Raw genomic sequence first — 14377 nt, 5'->3', positions numbered from 1 at the left:
CTTTCATTGATGATCCATGAGGATTATACACATAGGGAACCGTCGCCACGAACGGATGCGTCCGATCGTTGGGGTCATGGGAATGTTGAACGGGTGCCTGTAGCAACCGACGTCCGTTTACACAAGGGAGGATTATCCCTAATAACAGAATTAATTTAAATCCTAACAGCTACTACACGATGAGTGCGGACGCGAGCAGGCCTGATGACACGTACGAGCAGGAAGCTGCCTGGGACCGGAACGCGGACGGTGGTCGGTAGACCTTGACCCTGTGCGACCGAGCCAGAGGCGCCCAAGCCCGACGCGGTGCGCTGGTCGTGCCTGGATGTGGTGGTGGTGCCTTGGCGTCGGGCGCCAGGCTGGAACTTGGGTTGGACCGGGCTAGAGCGGCGCCGGAACTCAATATCTGGATCATCTTACGTTCTCCGCACAGTACATCCTCTGAAAAGAATACGTCCAATGCACGCCGTGGCGATATCGTCAGACAAAGATGAATGACTAATGAAAGCTCCATGATTTACAGTATAACTGTACCGAAAAATCAACTCACAGGAGGAAAACACGAATACAAGAATAATCTCAGTGCTGCTTCCGGGAACCAAGCCTTCAAATTGTCCATAGATCTGGAGTCTCTGGACTATATTAGCTGGCACGGATTTTCAGCACGACGGACTTACATTTGGCGGCAGAGACTTTGCGGGAGGAGACAATTTACACAGGCTTGGGTTCTGGGTTACACGATCGTGTTCCAGGCAGGGGCTTGTCTACTCCAGTGCAGTTACGACTCCAAGAAGAGTTGTCTTCAGTCAATCACTTTCGTCGCTATCATACTGGCAGAGGGACTGAAGAACATTGGTCTTCTTCCCTTCTGAAGCTTCATTTTTTTCCTCGGTGGCCGGTGCTTTGCCGTTATCTTGGACAGCTGTGGATTCAGTCTTCTGTTTCTTCTGAGGATTTGCGGTTGCAGCAGCGGGCTTTGGTTTTACTATGAATTTGGGCATCTTAGATGCAAAGCTCTTGTTTCCTGTAGGAGCAATGTTCGACTGTGAGGAACCCGTTTGTTTTCAAAATAGAATGCTATTTGACCACATAACAAGAAAATAGCACAGGTAATACTAGAGGCAAATAGCGACATAAACAGGGTTGACATTCGCAATCCATGATAAAATATAGTGATGGCTCAAATAAGCTATATGTGGATCAGGCTCAGTGCATATTAAAACAACGAATTATCGAATGTTGGATTCTGCATGTGCAGTCATAGCTAGAACTTAACAATATTAGTGATACTGTGAAAACATGATAAACGCATATGAGGGCCTACCTTCCTTACTGGCACTCTCAGGTGCATTAGCTTTGGTCAATACATCTGTTGGATTTAACACTGCTTCAGAAGATCCATTGATCTGCAGAAAAAAAATTAACCGTCAGCTGCTCAAATAAACAAGTTCAATAGACGTTGCACTGAAAAACAAATACAAGAAAATATTCATGGCAACAAGAAAAGCAAGCCTCATATAAAAACTGCAGAATATCTTCAATAGAAATTGATACAATGAGAGAGACTCCATAAGACATAAACACCATTAGATTTATGGCAATGTTCGATATATCTTCTGTAAAGCTGCTGCCTTGTGACCATGAGGTCATGGGTTCAAGTCCTGGAAACAGCCTCTTACAGAAATGTAGGGAAAGGCTGCGTACCATAGACCCAAAGTGGTCGGACCCTTCCCTGGACCCTGCGCAAGCGGGAGCTACATGCACCAGGTTGCCCTTTTTTTTTCGATATATCTTCTATGCTACATATTGCTTAATGACCAGCATTTTACTCTTACCAGTGAATTAACATCTTCCTTCATATTAAGCTTCAACAATTGCTATAATTAATGCAAACTGAAAGCATCCTAGAGAAACCACAACAAATACTTCACAGAAGACAATTACTTTGGTACTTCCAAGTTTAGTTATTAGCTAGCTTACATATTGAACACATATCTACTACTATAACACAGAGTTTCGTCTCCCGTCCCGCCCAAAGAACAGCCACAGTCTAGACGGGGAATAAAATCCACACACGCATGATGCCGGAAAAAAAGAGCCCACACATGCCCAAGCACGCCAGCCTCCAATCTAAAAAACACACGCCCACACGCACCGACCCACATCCCTGCGGGTGACAGCATCCTTGCTCCCTTCCCAACTCACAATCAGAGTCCATCTCCAACAGCCGCGGCACACGCCTTTCATTGCCACCTCCCCTCATCTCGTGCCTCGCAGGCGACATCCAAGGACCGGTAACGATGTCTTCCCTAATCTCTGACGTCCGCCCCCTTCCCTCTGTCCAACACCGCTACCTTCAACTACGTCCACTCGTCGCTTCAACCTGGACTCCGCGTACTACATCTTCGACTGATGCCGCACACTGTTTCTCCGACTAGCGTCGTCAAGCGCTTCGGCGGCGGCGGCCAGGCCCTCCAACGACGCCTTCCCCTCTGACCAACTCACTACTGGGATAACACGAGTAGTGGGATAACACACACTGATGTTTGACATTACTTATTTGCTCTATGTAGAGAATAACAAAATTGGAAAGCAACTTTGCCTATTTAACTATATATAACTTCCAAATTAAGCCCGTCTTCACTAATGTTTTTTTGTTATATTTTTAAATGATAAACTACTTCGGTTGGAAGGAAGAAACTACATTTCCTACTGAGGACTTTGTCGTGAGAAATTGAGAAGGCAGAAGCTTACATGTAACAGGGAGTAGTGCTCTAAGTTACATATTACATGACTGGACACTACTATACAACTTCCGTATAAATGTAAAACAGTAGAGTGGAATATGCATGTCGACTGCGGTATGTTTTAACTACTTCATTGTCCTTGCAGCAAAAAGAGATTACTTAGCTTCCGAGATGTGCTATTGTCGATGTGATCAAACATGTCCTATTTCTGTTTCACATTCCATCTGGTTGTTGGTTACTGAAAACCTATCTTACTGAAAACCTATCTGGTCATTGCTGTTTGTGCGATGGAATTATACATGTTCAATATAATATGTTCTTTAAAACTGATAACTGGAGCAAAAAAAATCCTACTACCTTTGTTGAAGTAATTTGATAAGTTCAAGCACATGTACATATGCTGTTGTGTATTTTCTCACGCTACTTCAGATGAGATTAAGGTTATGACAATGTGCATTTATTTTTCTGTGGCACATATATATGCTCCTAGATTTATTGGTTTAATAAAAAAGGATGGGATTTGGGTCACACATGCACACATAGTTCTCCTTGCTCATTTAAGAAAAAAATGGTTTTCCAATATTTTGAGTACTACTATGTTTATATAAAAAAAAAACAAATTCATATGCCGTCACGGCACACGGGCACCTTACTAGTCTATATAGAAAAGCTGCACATTTACAGTTTACATATCAAGAGGAATGTCGGAATGCTTCAAATGAAGCAAGCGACGACAAATGATAAAATTGTTAAGCCTCATGCACTAGCCAACACAACCAAAAGTCCGAACTGATGGAAAGGGCTAGTACAATCCACATATACTGTAACACCCCCTCTCACGTGTGACGGGGAAGACAAGTCAACACGTGCAACCGGAAGAGAGCGACGGCGCGCGAAACTCACGTATGACTCAAGAGGCCTCTACGTGGACACAAAGGGGGGCTATCAGCAATTTTTAAATAAATTGCGCAAACCAGGACTTGAACTCAAGACCTTAGCTCCGATACCATGTTAAGCCTCATGCACTAGCCAACACAACCAAAAGTCCGAACTGATGGAAAGGGCTAGTACAATCCACATATACTGTAACAAAAATGACATATTTTGAAGTTGTAACTGATGGCTGCTTTGTCAGGTCAACTAGTTTGGGAATATGGAATTAAATTCAAGCTAGTTGTCTACAGTGATGTTTCTGCAATTGAACTTCAGAGCATAGAACCTACAATATAAAATAGAAACAGAAAAGAAAAGGAAGAATACACAATACAGTGAGACAAGTACCTTTAACATGACACTTGGCTTTCCTAGTATACCAAAATCTTCATCATCGTCATCATCGTCTTCGATCCGTTTAACATAATCTTTTGAGTTCTGCAATAACCAGCAGTATGAGACGGTTAGAAAAAATTCAAATGCAAGTTTGCACATGCAGGCACATATGAAAATTGACATAGAGGATTACTCGAAAAGTGATTGATTTGATGAGTTCTTCGTCTTCTTCATCTAGTTCTGCTACTGTTTTTTCCTCCTGTAACCGCACACAAAATGACCAATATTAGAGACAAAAGATTTTAGATAAGAAAATGATACCAGGACTACCATGCCATAAGCTAATCTACATAATACCCAAAATATGACACGTTACATGTGAACATTTTATCAAATATACAGAAAACAAAATCTGTGAGATCTTGCCTTCTGATGAGCGGAATGCTTCAAAATTTCAAGCATCTGGTCAACGGAGACTCCAGCATGTCTAGACTGTAAACAGCACAAGAAAACAGTGTCAGTACTTTGCATATATAAGTACAGAAGAATGGCAAGATGCCCAGATCGTACCTTCATAGACCGCATTTCTTCTAAAGCAGCAAGTATGTCCATGTCCTGCTTTGAATCCATTGCTCTGTTCTCCAGTGCTCTCATTGCATCGCCCATCTCCTCCTCTTCTCGTTTTCTCTTCTGTTTGTCCACAACCTGAACAACGTAAAATACATCACCATGATTAAATTGAAACTCAAGCTGGTCGAAACATAGAAGCTGTACTTAGAATTTGCCATATATCACTCACCTCATCCTCTTTCCGCCAAGGTTCAAAATTGCGACTAGCCCCAGATTCCACCGTGTAGTCTGAATTCTGAGGGTCTGTTTTGAAAGTCATCTCAGCTGAGCACCTAGTACACTTGAAGTAAAACCTAAATATTTGTATGCCCAAGTATGTCTGGGCATAGAAGAAACATAATCACATTAGCATGGATTTGCATTGTATCGGTATCAGTAACCAAAATACGCATCATCAACATGGATACAAAATTCAAGTTTCAAGCAATGGAAGGTTATGCTTCCCCATATATAGTGATAAACACTGGATGCAAATAGTGGTTGTAAATTGGACTCGACACTCTCAGAATAACAGTTGAACTGCATTATGGCTAGAAGATAGGGCAGGGTGCTTCGAGATTAAATGTGAGTTAAAGCATCTCCAGCAGATCACTACAGAACTCCCCCTATAAGTGGTTATATGGGCTCTACCAATAGAATTATTGGTATTCGCATGTGTTCTGACATGTGGGGCCAAGATGTCGGTGAGCTAAAAAATCTTCCTCTCTCTCTCTCTCTTCTTCACGAATTCTCTCATGGCACGAGGCAGGGAGGCGTGCCGGCAGTCGTGGGGGCAGCGACAGAGGCGAGGAGGTGCGCCGGCGACCGGGGCGGTGATGCTGGTGGTGAGGTGCGCGCCAGCGGCAGGGGCGGGGTCGGAGGTGGCGCAGTGGGATTTAATGGTGGCTCGGTGATGTGGCATTTATAGGGTGGGTTGCACCTTCCCCCTCTATATAGGGCGAGTTGGGGTGGGTTTTTTGGTGATCACCAAGAAGTTTTGAGGGAAAGGGGATCTGCACCCAACTCACTGAGTTTTTTGGGCAAAGGGGATCTGCTGGAGATGCTCTTATTGACTTTGTGTGCCCCACTTTTGATATAGTACTTCATATAAACATGAACTTTGTGTTGCATGCCAATGAAGATTGTGAAAAATCAAAGCAGACAATATGATTTGAATAGCTTCGTTGACTAGCCTATACAACTCGGATCACTGAGTTATAGCTTTTCGATTTTGCGCAGACCGGAACAAGCATCAATGGGCAAACGCCACACCACGGCAAAACTGACACTATCGCTTAGTAATCGGGGCATGAATCGTCTCAAATTGTGCAATTAAAAAAATAGAGCCCCCTGGGGCGCTAGGGCTAAATAACCAAGCCTAGGTATCACGACAATCGGCGTACCTCGCCGATGCAGTCCTCCTTGCGCGAGTTGAACTTGGTGCCCTTGTAGATGTACGTCCCGCAAGTGCCACAGCGGATGCTCATGGGAAGCATCATGCGCACAGTGATCTGCTTGTTCTTGGGCTGCTTCCGCCGCGGGATCTTCGCCGGGTCGAAGTCCGGCGGGTAGTACTTGTTCAGCACCTTCCGCTCACCCATCGCTCCTCCGCCGGCAAGCTCGTCGGAGCACTAGGTTGGAGGCGGCGGATCGAGGGCCTGGTGGCGTTTCGAGGGCGGCGCCTGAGAGCCGCAACTCGCAAATCGCAAAGGTAGTGGTCGGAATTTGGGTTGCGCCGGCAGGTTTTTCTTTTTCTTAGAAAAAGTATGTTTTGGTCCTCAAGTTCACCGACGGTATACGCTTGGTGCCATGAATTTTTAGGAGACACCAGTAAACATGCCCATGCGTTGTAATGAGAAAAAAATATATTTTTTACTGTAAAGCCAAACGCCAATTATAATTACTCCGACTGGACACATAGAGAATAAATTTGATGATGACAAATATAATGGATCAATTAACAATAGGATTTTCTTAGGGCACTAGTTTGAAACTTGGGACGTTAATCATAGTCAACTAACGAGATGGACAACCTTATCCTTAGATTACCACAGTGATAATAAAAATATCATACACGCAATGTTTCTTTTCTATTATTGACATCATATAATAAAGATATGGTACTCCCTTCTTCCATCTATATAGTGCCTAATGCATTTTTAAGATCGCCTTTAACTATTGACAAGATTAATAGTACATGACATGCACAATGTAAAAATTATATCATTGAAAGCTCCTTTCACACACGAATTTAACGATGCGCTTTGTGTAAGTTGCATATCATAAATTATTGCTCTAGTATTTGGTCAAAGTTAGCTTTGAAAAACGCATTAGGAGGGAGTATACTTCGTTCGATGTTCATGCATGCATGCTTCTTTCGTGTGTGCTAATCATGAAGCATATCACATTAAAATTATTCGTAAAAATGTGTGTTGCTAGTGTCTTGTTTTTTATGGATACAACTTAGAAATTAGAAAAATGTTATGGTGTTTAGATTAGATCGTCAATGCCTAGCGAAAAAAATACCACATCACCCTAGCAGCCAGTTTGAGTTTGTAAGGCGCACAAACAAAGTTAAATTCAACCTCAAAACAAATATATATAGCACTAAATCCGATAACGTGTGCAGAGTTCGGAGCATTTTCGGAGAATAAACACATGTGAAACACTAAGAGCTTCTACAGCCGGGCATTCCATATCCTCAAACATTTTCGGACACGCCTGGTCAGTGACCGAGCAGGAGAGAAGCAAAACAATGACCAATTGAACCCCTCATATCATCCCTATGCGTCTGAGACTATCTGCAAACTCTCATATTGAAGACAAATGTAGGAAGAATACAAGGGCTTGTGGACGCACCCAGTCAGTCCGCCACATAGCATGCCGCCCATCTTGGACCTGTTTTCACTTGTTTTATTTATTATTTTCTATTTTTATCTTCATGTCCACAATTCACGCCTAAGTGACCGGACATATAAAAGAGAAAATGAGAAGTATGACTATATGAACGAACAAATAAGAGCTTAAACAGACACATCAGATCACTGATCGGGCGTGTCCATGGACGTTTAGAGGGCTCGATTTGCTAACTCCGATGGTAGATACTCTAACACGTCCATGTTACAGACTGGGAGATATTTACCAGTCGATGAAGGATCAAAACTACACCTTTAATTCCCGCAAAAGAAAACTACACCTTTAATTAAAAACAAAAACGTTCAACATTCGTGCATGCTAGCTAGCTAAATGTCTTTTTTTTAGAAGTCAGCCGCCCTTGATCTAAAAATAAAGAAAAGAAAAGGGAATCAGCAGCCTCGCTGGCGCTCCACGATAACACGCACACGTTCTGGTCGGTTGATAGCAAAGTTATCCATTCCGACCTCCCCTACCTCAATCTCCACGACCTTCCCCAGAACGCGCCGCCGCCTGCCCTGCACCCACTGCCCCCGGAAGATCCCTCACTCCCCATGCCTCACCACACACACCGGTACCCCTCTCTCGCTCCCTATGCGTCACCACACACACGAGACCCCTCTCTCGCTCACCCTGCACCCCACCCCAGCTAGCGGCTATGGAGGGCTCCAAATCCGCGCGCGCCCGGGAATCCCGCGGCGGCCATGTCTCGTCCGCCGCCAGGCGGCGTCACCGTTGGGGACCCCTCGCTCCCCCGCGCGCCACTGGATCCCCTGCACCCCCTGCTCCAGGGCCACCAGCGGCCATGGCTCCTCCATCGGGATCCCCGCACCCTTGCTCCACCACCGCCACCGGTTGGGCTGCAGCCGGCGGCCCTGCTCATGCTCTGCATTTTTTCATGCGCCTCTTTCTTTTCGATTGGACGTGACCCTTCCCCTCAGGTTGATGCACCTCTTTCTTTTTGATTGGACGTGACCCTCACTCTCGGGCTATCGATTTGTGATGCATGGCATCTTTCTTCAGATCTCTATCTCTAGGCTAAGTCATATCTTATCTTCTTTTCTTGGCTTGTTGATTCTGTTAACTTCAAACGATTATATGTTGCTAGGATTTAATGTAAAGAGACAGTGTGTGACTAATTAGAATCTAAAATTATAGCATAAGTCTAAGCAATTTTTTCTCCATGACTCTATAAGGGAGGTGGGAAGAGTGATTCTTTTTATCGGGCCATAAGAAAATCTGGCCTACTGACTTACGAAGCTCTCATAACGTACGAAAACGAACGAAAATTATTAGAGCGAGGTGGACAGACCAAAACGGACGAAATTACGGTGGTAAGAAGCGATAGCCCTTTTATTAGTAGGTATAGATTTGGTCCCTCAAGTCTCAAATTTGGATAAATTTCATTTAAAATCAGGCTTAAGCGAAAAATCATCTACATGCCAGTGGTTTTATCTTTTCACTTGCCACGTGGAAGCAATTTAGTCAAACATTGACCCCACCCGCGACAACCTTCTTCTTCACCTCATGCCTCCACCCCCGTCGCCCCACCTCCACACCAGTAACCACTAGTTGCGTCACCCCCTCCTCCACCAGCCGCGCCACTTCGTACCTCCACCCCCGTTCCCCCACCATCGGCGGAACTCCAGTGGCTCTCATATGCATTACTGTTGATCTAACAAAGAGCCATATTACCTTGTCTTCTCCTATGAATAAAATGTTTGAAGATCCTAGCTTAGTCCATCAAACTCTTGCACTATTATTATTTTCATATCATTCGATCGTGCAAGTGAAGGGAAATAATGACGATAATTTGATGAAGTGACTCTGGCAAGGAAAAGCGGGTATGAACTCAACTTGTTCTTATTTGTGTAAATATGTTTAACTCGGTATCCATGATTCAACATATTATCATTAAACATGTTTATGATGACAATTAGAGATTATAGTTGCTCATGCCATGCTTAAGTAGCTAGGAATGAATAATGATTTATCTTGAGTGTCAACATGCATTAAGATGATTATGATGTAGTATGATGATATGTTATCCTCCTCTAAATGTTTCAAGTGGCTTGACTTGGCAAATGTTCATGCATGTAGTTGATTCAAAGCCAACATAGTCTCTATGATGTTTATGTTCATGGTGTTTATATCCTTCTCATGCTAGTACTCAATGTTAATTATTCACAATGCATGCTTATGACCGTTTTCGCTCTCTAGTTGGTCGCTTCTCAACCTAATTGCTAGCCTTCACCTGTACTAAATGGGAATGTTGCTTGTGCATCCAAACCCCTAAAACAAAGTTGTTCTAGATGAGTCAACTAAACCTATCTATATGCGGTATTACTTTCTCGTTCCAAGTAAATTCGCACGTGCCACCTCTAAATATTCAAATGAACATTTGTTTTGTGTGTCCGTAGCGCTCATGAAGCGATGACACGTCTCCGTCATATCTATAATTTTTTATTGTTCCATGTCAATATTATACAAGCTTCACATATTTTTGGTAACTTTTTATATTTGGACTAACCTATTGATCTAGTGCCCAGTGTCAGTTCCTGTTTGTTGCATGTTTTTTGTTTGGCAAAAAATCCATATCAAACGAAGTCCAAACACGATAAAAGTTTATGGAGAATTATTTTGGAATATATGTGATTTTTGGGAGGTGGAATCAACGCAAACGGGGGCCCATAGGCCCCAAGATACACCAGGGCGCGAGGGGTGCCAGGCGTGCCCAGGTGTCTTATGCCCTCCTCGAAGGTCGGTTCGGGCCCTTCTTCTGGCGCAAGAAATATAATTTATGAAAAAATCGTGTAAAATTTCAATGCAATCGGAGTTACGGATCTCCGGGAATTTAAGAAACAGTGAAGGGCTAGATCTGAGGAACGTGAAAGAGAAGAGAACAGAGAATGAGATCCAATCTCGGAGGGGCTCCTGCCCCTCCGCCGCCATGAAAGCCATGGACCAGAGGGGGAACTCTCCTCCTATCTAGAGGGGAGGCCAAGGAAGAAGAAGGAGGAGGGGGGCTCTCTCCCTCTTCCCCCCGATGGCGCTGGAGTGCCGCCGGGGCAAGGATCATGACGGCGATCTACATCAATAATCTTGCTACCGTCAACACCAACTCTCCCCCCTCTATGCAGCGGTGTAACACCCCTTCCCCACACTGTAATCTCTACTTAAACATGGTGCTCAACTCCATATATTATTTCCCAATGATCTATGGTTATCCTATGATGTTTGAGTAGATCTGTTTTGTCATGTGGGTTAATCATGATCTTGGTTGGTATGATTGTATATTTTATTTATAATGTTGTCCTATGGTGCCTTCTGTCTCGCGCAAACATGGGGGATCCCCGTTGTAGGGTGTTGCAATACGTTCATAATTTGCTTATGGTGGGTTGCAAGAGTGATAGAAGCTTAAACCAGAGTAGGTGGGTTGTTGTGTATGGGATAAAGAGGACTTGATACTTAATGCTATGGTTGGGTTTTACGACCTTAATGATCTTTAGTAATTGCGAATGCTTGCTAGGGGTCCAATCATAATTGTATATGATCAAAGTAGAGAAAGTATGTTAGCTCATGCCTCTTCCTCATATAGAATTGCAAGAATGATTACCAGTACTTATTCTCGATTACCTAGGGATAACTGACTTTCTTGTTGACAAAGGGTATCCAATTTTATTACCTTGAAATTTATTCGTAGTTTTATTCTCGCAAAGTACTCATGGTTTTATTCTTGCAAAATAGTTTCATACTTGTTTTAGGTAAAACAAACGTCAAGTGTGCGTAGAGTTGTATCGGTGGTCGACAGAACTTGAGGGAATATTTGTTCTGCCTTTAGCTCCTCGTTGGGTTCGACACTCTTATTTATCGAAGAAGGCTACAAATGATCCCCTATACCTGTGGGTTATCAAGACCTTTGATGTCTGCTAGGACTACGTCAGTATTTCCCCAAAGAGAAAGGGATGATGCATCACTGCGATGGTAGGTATTCCCCGCAGTGATGAGACCAAGGTTATCGAATCAGTAGGAGAACCAAGCAACACTACGTAAATAGCACCTGCACACAAATAATAAATACTCGCAACCCGACGTGTTAAAGGGGTTGTCAATCCCTTTCGGGTAACGGCGCCAAAAATTGGCAAACAGACGTGAGAGGGTTGTAATAATTTGATTGATAGATCGCGTGGGAACGCAAGATAAAATAAATTGCAGCAAGGTATTTTTTGTATTTTTGGTTTAATAGATCTGAATATAAAAGCAAAGGCAAATATATTAAGGAAAAGACCCGGGGACATAGTTTTCACTAGTGGCTTCTCTCGAGAAAAATAGCAAACGGTGGGTAGACGAATTACTATTGGGCAATTGATAGAACCTCAAATAATCATGACGATATCCAGGCAATGATCATTATATAGGCATCACGTCCAAGATTAGTAGACCGACTCCTGCTTGCATCTACTACTATTACTCCACACATCGATCGCTATCCAGCATGCATCTAGTGTATTAAGTTCATGGAGAAACGGAGTAATGCAATAAGAACGATGACATGATGTAGACAAGATCTGTTTATGTAGAAATAGACCACATCTTGTTATCCTTAATAGCAACGATACATACATGTTAGTTTCCCTTCTGTCACTGGGATCAAGCACCGTAAGATCGAACCCATCACAAAGCACCTCTTCCCATTGTAAGATAAAATAGATCAAGTTGGCCAAACAAAACCCAAACATCGGAGAAGAAATACGAGGCTATAAGCAATCATGCATATAAGAGATCAAAGAAGACTCAAATAACTTTCATGGATAGAAAGAGATAGGTCTGATCATAAACTCAAAGTTCATCGGTGATACGTCTCCGTCGTATCTACTTTTCCAAACTTTCTTGCCCTTGTTTTGGACTCTAACTTGTATGATTTGAATGAAACTAACCTGGACTGACGTTGTTTTCAGGAGAATTGCCATGGTGTTATTTTTGTGCAGAATAAAAAGTTTTCGGAATGACCTAAAACTTCACAGAGATAACTTTTGGAATTAATAAAAAATATTGGCGAAAGAATCAGCAGTAGGGGGCCCACACCCTAGCCACAAGGGTGGGGGCGCCCTCCGACCTTGTGGGCTCCATGGACCTCCATCGACCTCAACTCCAACTCCATATATTCTCTTTCGGGGAGAAAAAATAGAGAGAAGGATTCATCGCGTTTTACGATACTGAGCCACCGCCAAGCCCTGTTCTTCCTCGGGAGGGCATATCTGGAGTCCATTCGGGGCTTCGGAGAGGGGAATCCGTCGCCATTGTCATCATCAACCATCCTCCATCACCAATTTCATGATGCTCACAGCCGTGCGTAAGTAATTCCATCGTAGGCTTGCTGGACCGTGATGGATTGGATGAGATTTACCATGTAATCAAGTTAGTTTTGTTAGGGTTTGATCCCTAGTATCCACTATGATCTAAGATTGATGTTGCTATGACTTTGCTATGCCTAATGCTTGTCACTAGGGCCTGAGTGCCATGATTTCAGATCTGAACCCTTTATAATTTCATGAATATATTTGTGTTCTTGATCCTATCTTGCAAGTTATAGTCACCTACTACGTGTTATGATCTGGCAACCCCGGAGTGACAATAGTCGGGACCACTCCCGGTGATGAACGTAGTTTGAGGAGTTCATGTATTCAATAAGTGCCAATGCTTTGGTCCGGTACTATATTAAAAGGAGGCCTTAATATCCCTTAGTTTCCAATAGGACCCCGCTGCCATGGGAGGGTAGGACAAAAGATGCCATGCAAGTTCTTTTCCATAAGCACGTATGACTATATTCGGAATACATGCCTGCATTATATTGATGAACTGGAGCTAGTTCCGTGTCACCCTATGTTATAACCGTTGCATGATGAATGCCATCCGACATAATTATCCATCATTGATCCATTGCTTACGAGCTTTTCACATATTGATCTTTGCTCAGTTACTTTTCCGTTACCACTGTTACGATTGCTATAATACTACTAATGTTACTTTTGCCACCGTTACCGCTACTTCCATACTACTTTGCTACTAAATTTTTTGCTGCGGATATTAAGTCTTTTAGGTGTGGTTAAATTGACAACTCAACTGCTAATACTCAAGAATATTCTTTGGCTCCCCTTGTGTCGAATCAATAAATTTGGGTCGAATACTCTACCCTCAAAAACTATTGTGATCCCCTATACTTGTGGGTTATCAAGACCTTTTTCTGGCGTTGTTGCCGGGGAGCATAGCTCTATTCTCTGAGTCACTTGGGATTTATATCTGTTGATCACTATGAGGAATCTGAAAGACAACAAAACCAAGATCTATCCCTCAACTACGAGGGGAGGTAAGGAACTGCCATCTAGCTCTACACTCGATTCTCCTTCTGTTTTGAGTAAACTTGCGACACCTACACCTGTTATTGATTCCGATATGTTGCATATTATTGATGATGCCACTTCTGCTATACATGATGCTTATGATGATACTACTTCTGTGTGTGATGATACTGTGCCACTAGGTGAATTTCTTGATATTGATTTCCTGCGATGTAAAAACCATGCAAAAAACAGCAACTGACACTTGGCACTATGTCAATAGGTTAGTACCAAAAATGATATAAAATGATTATAAAACTTCCAAGAATGATAATATAATAGGATGCAAAAATCAAAAATTATAGATACGTTGGAGACGTATCAGCATCCCCAAGCTTAATTCCTGCTCGTCTCGAGTAGGTAAATGATAAAAATAGAATTTTTGATGTGGAATGCTGCCTAACATATTCATCACATAATCTTTTCTTTATAGCATGGACA

The 14377-nt window shown here is 42.9% G+C and overlaps 1 protein-coding gene across 1 annotated transcript; it reads right to left on the bottom strand.

The window, feature by feature from the left end:
* Window positions 1–477: 477 nt before the first annotated feature.
* Window positions 478–6397, bottom strand: LOC123189282 (splicing factor YJU2). The gene is made up of 8 exons (XM_044601662.1): window positions 6029–6397; window positions 4816–4965; window positions 4587–4721; window positions 4443–4508; window positions 4210–4275; window positions 4029–4118; window positions 1325–1406; window positions 478–1024 (listed from the first exon to the last, which is right to left on the bottom strand). Exons 1-8 carry the CDS (start codon window positions 6224–6226, stop codon window positions 807–809), a joined length of 1005 nt encoding a protein of 334 aa, XP_044457597.1. The 5' UTR covers window positions 6227–6397; the 3' UTR covers window positions 478–806.
* Window positions 6398–14377: the final 7980 nt, after the last annotated feature.

The sequence above is a fragment of the Triticum aestivum genome, chromosome 2A (assembly GCF_018294505.1).
Source record: "Triticum aestivum cultivar Chinese Spring chromosome 2A, IWGSC CS RefSeq v2.1, whole genome shotgun sequence".
NCBI lineage: Eukaryota > Viridiplantae > Streptophyta > Magnoliopsida > Poales > Poaceae > Triticum > Triticum aestivum.
Note: the sequence above shows the minus strand (reverse complement) of the source record. Positions and strands in the feature narration are given on the sequence as shown.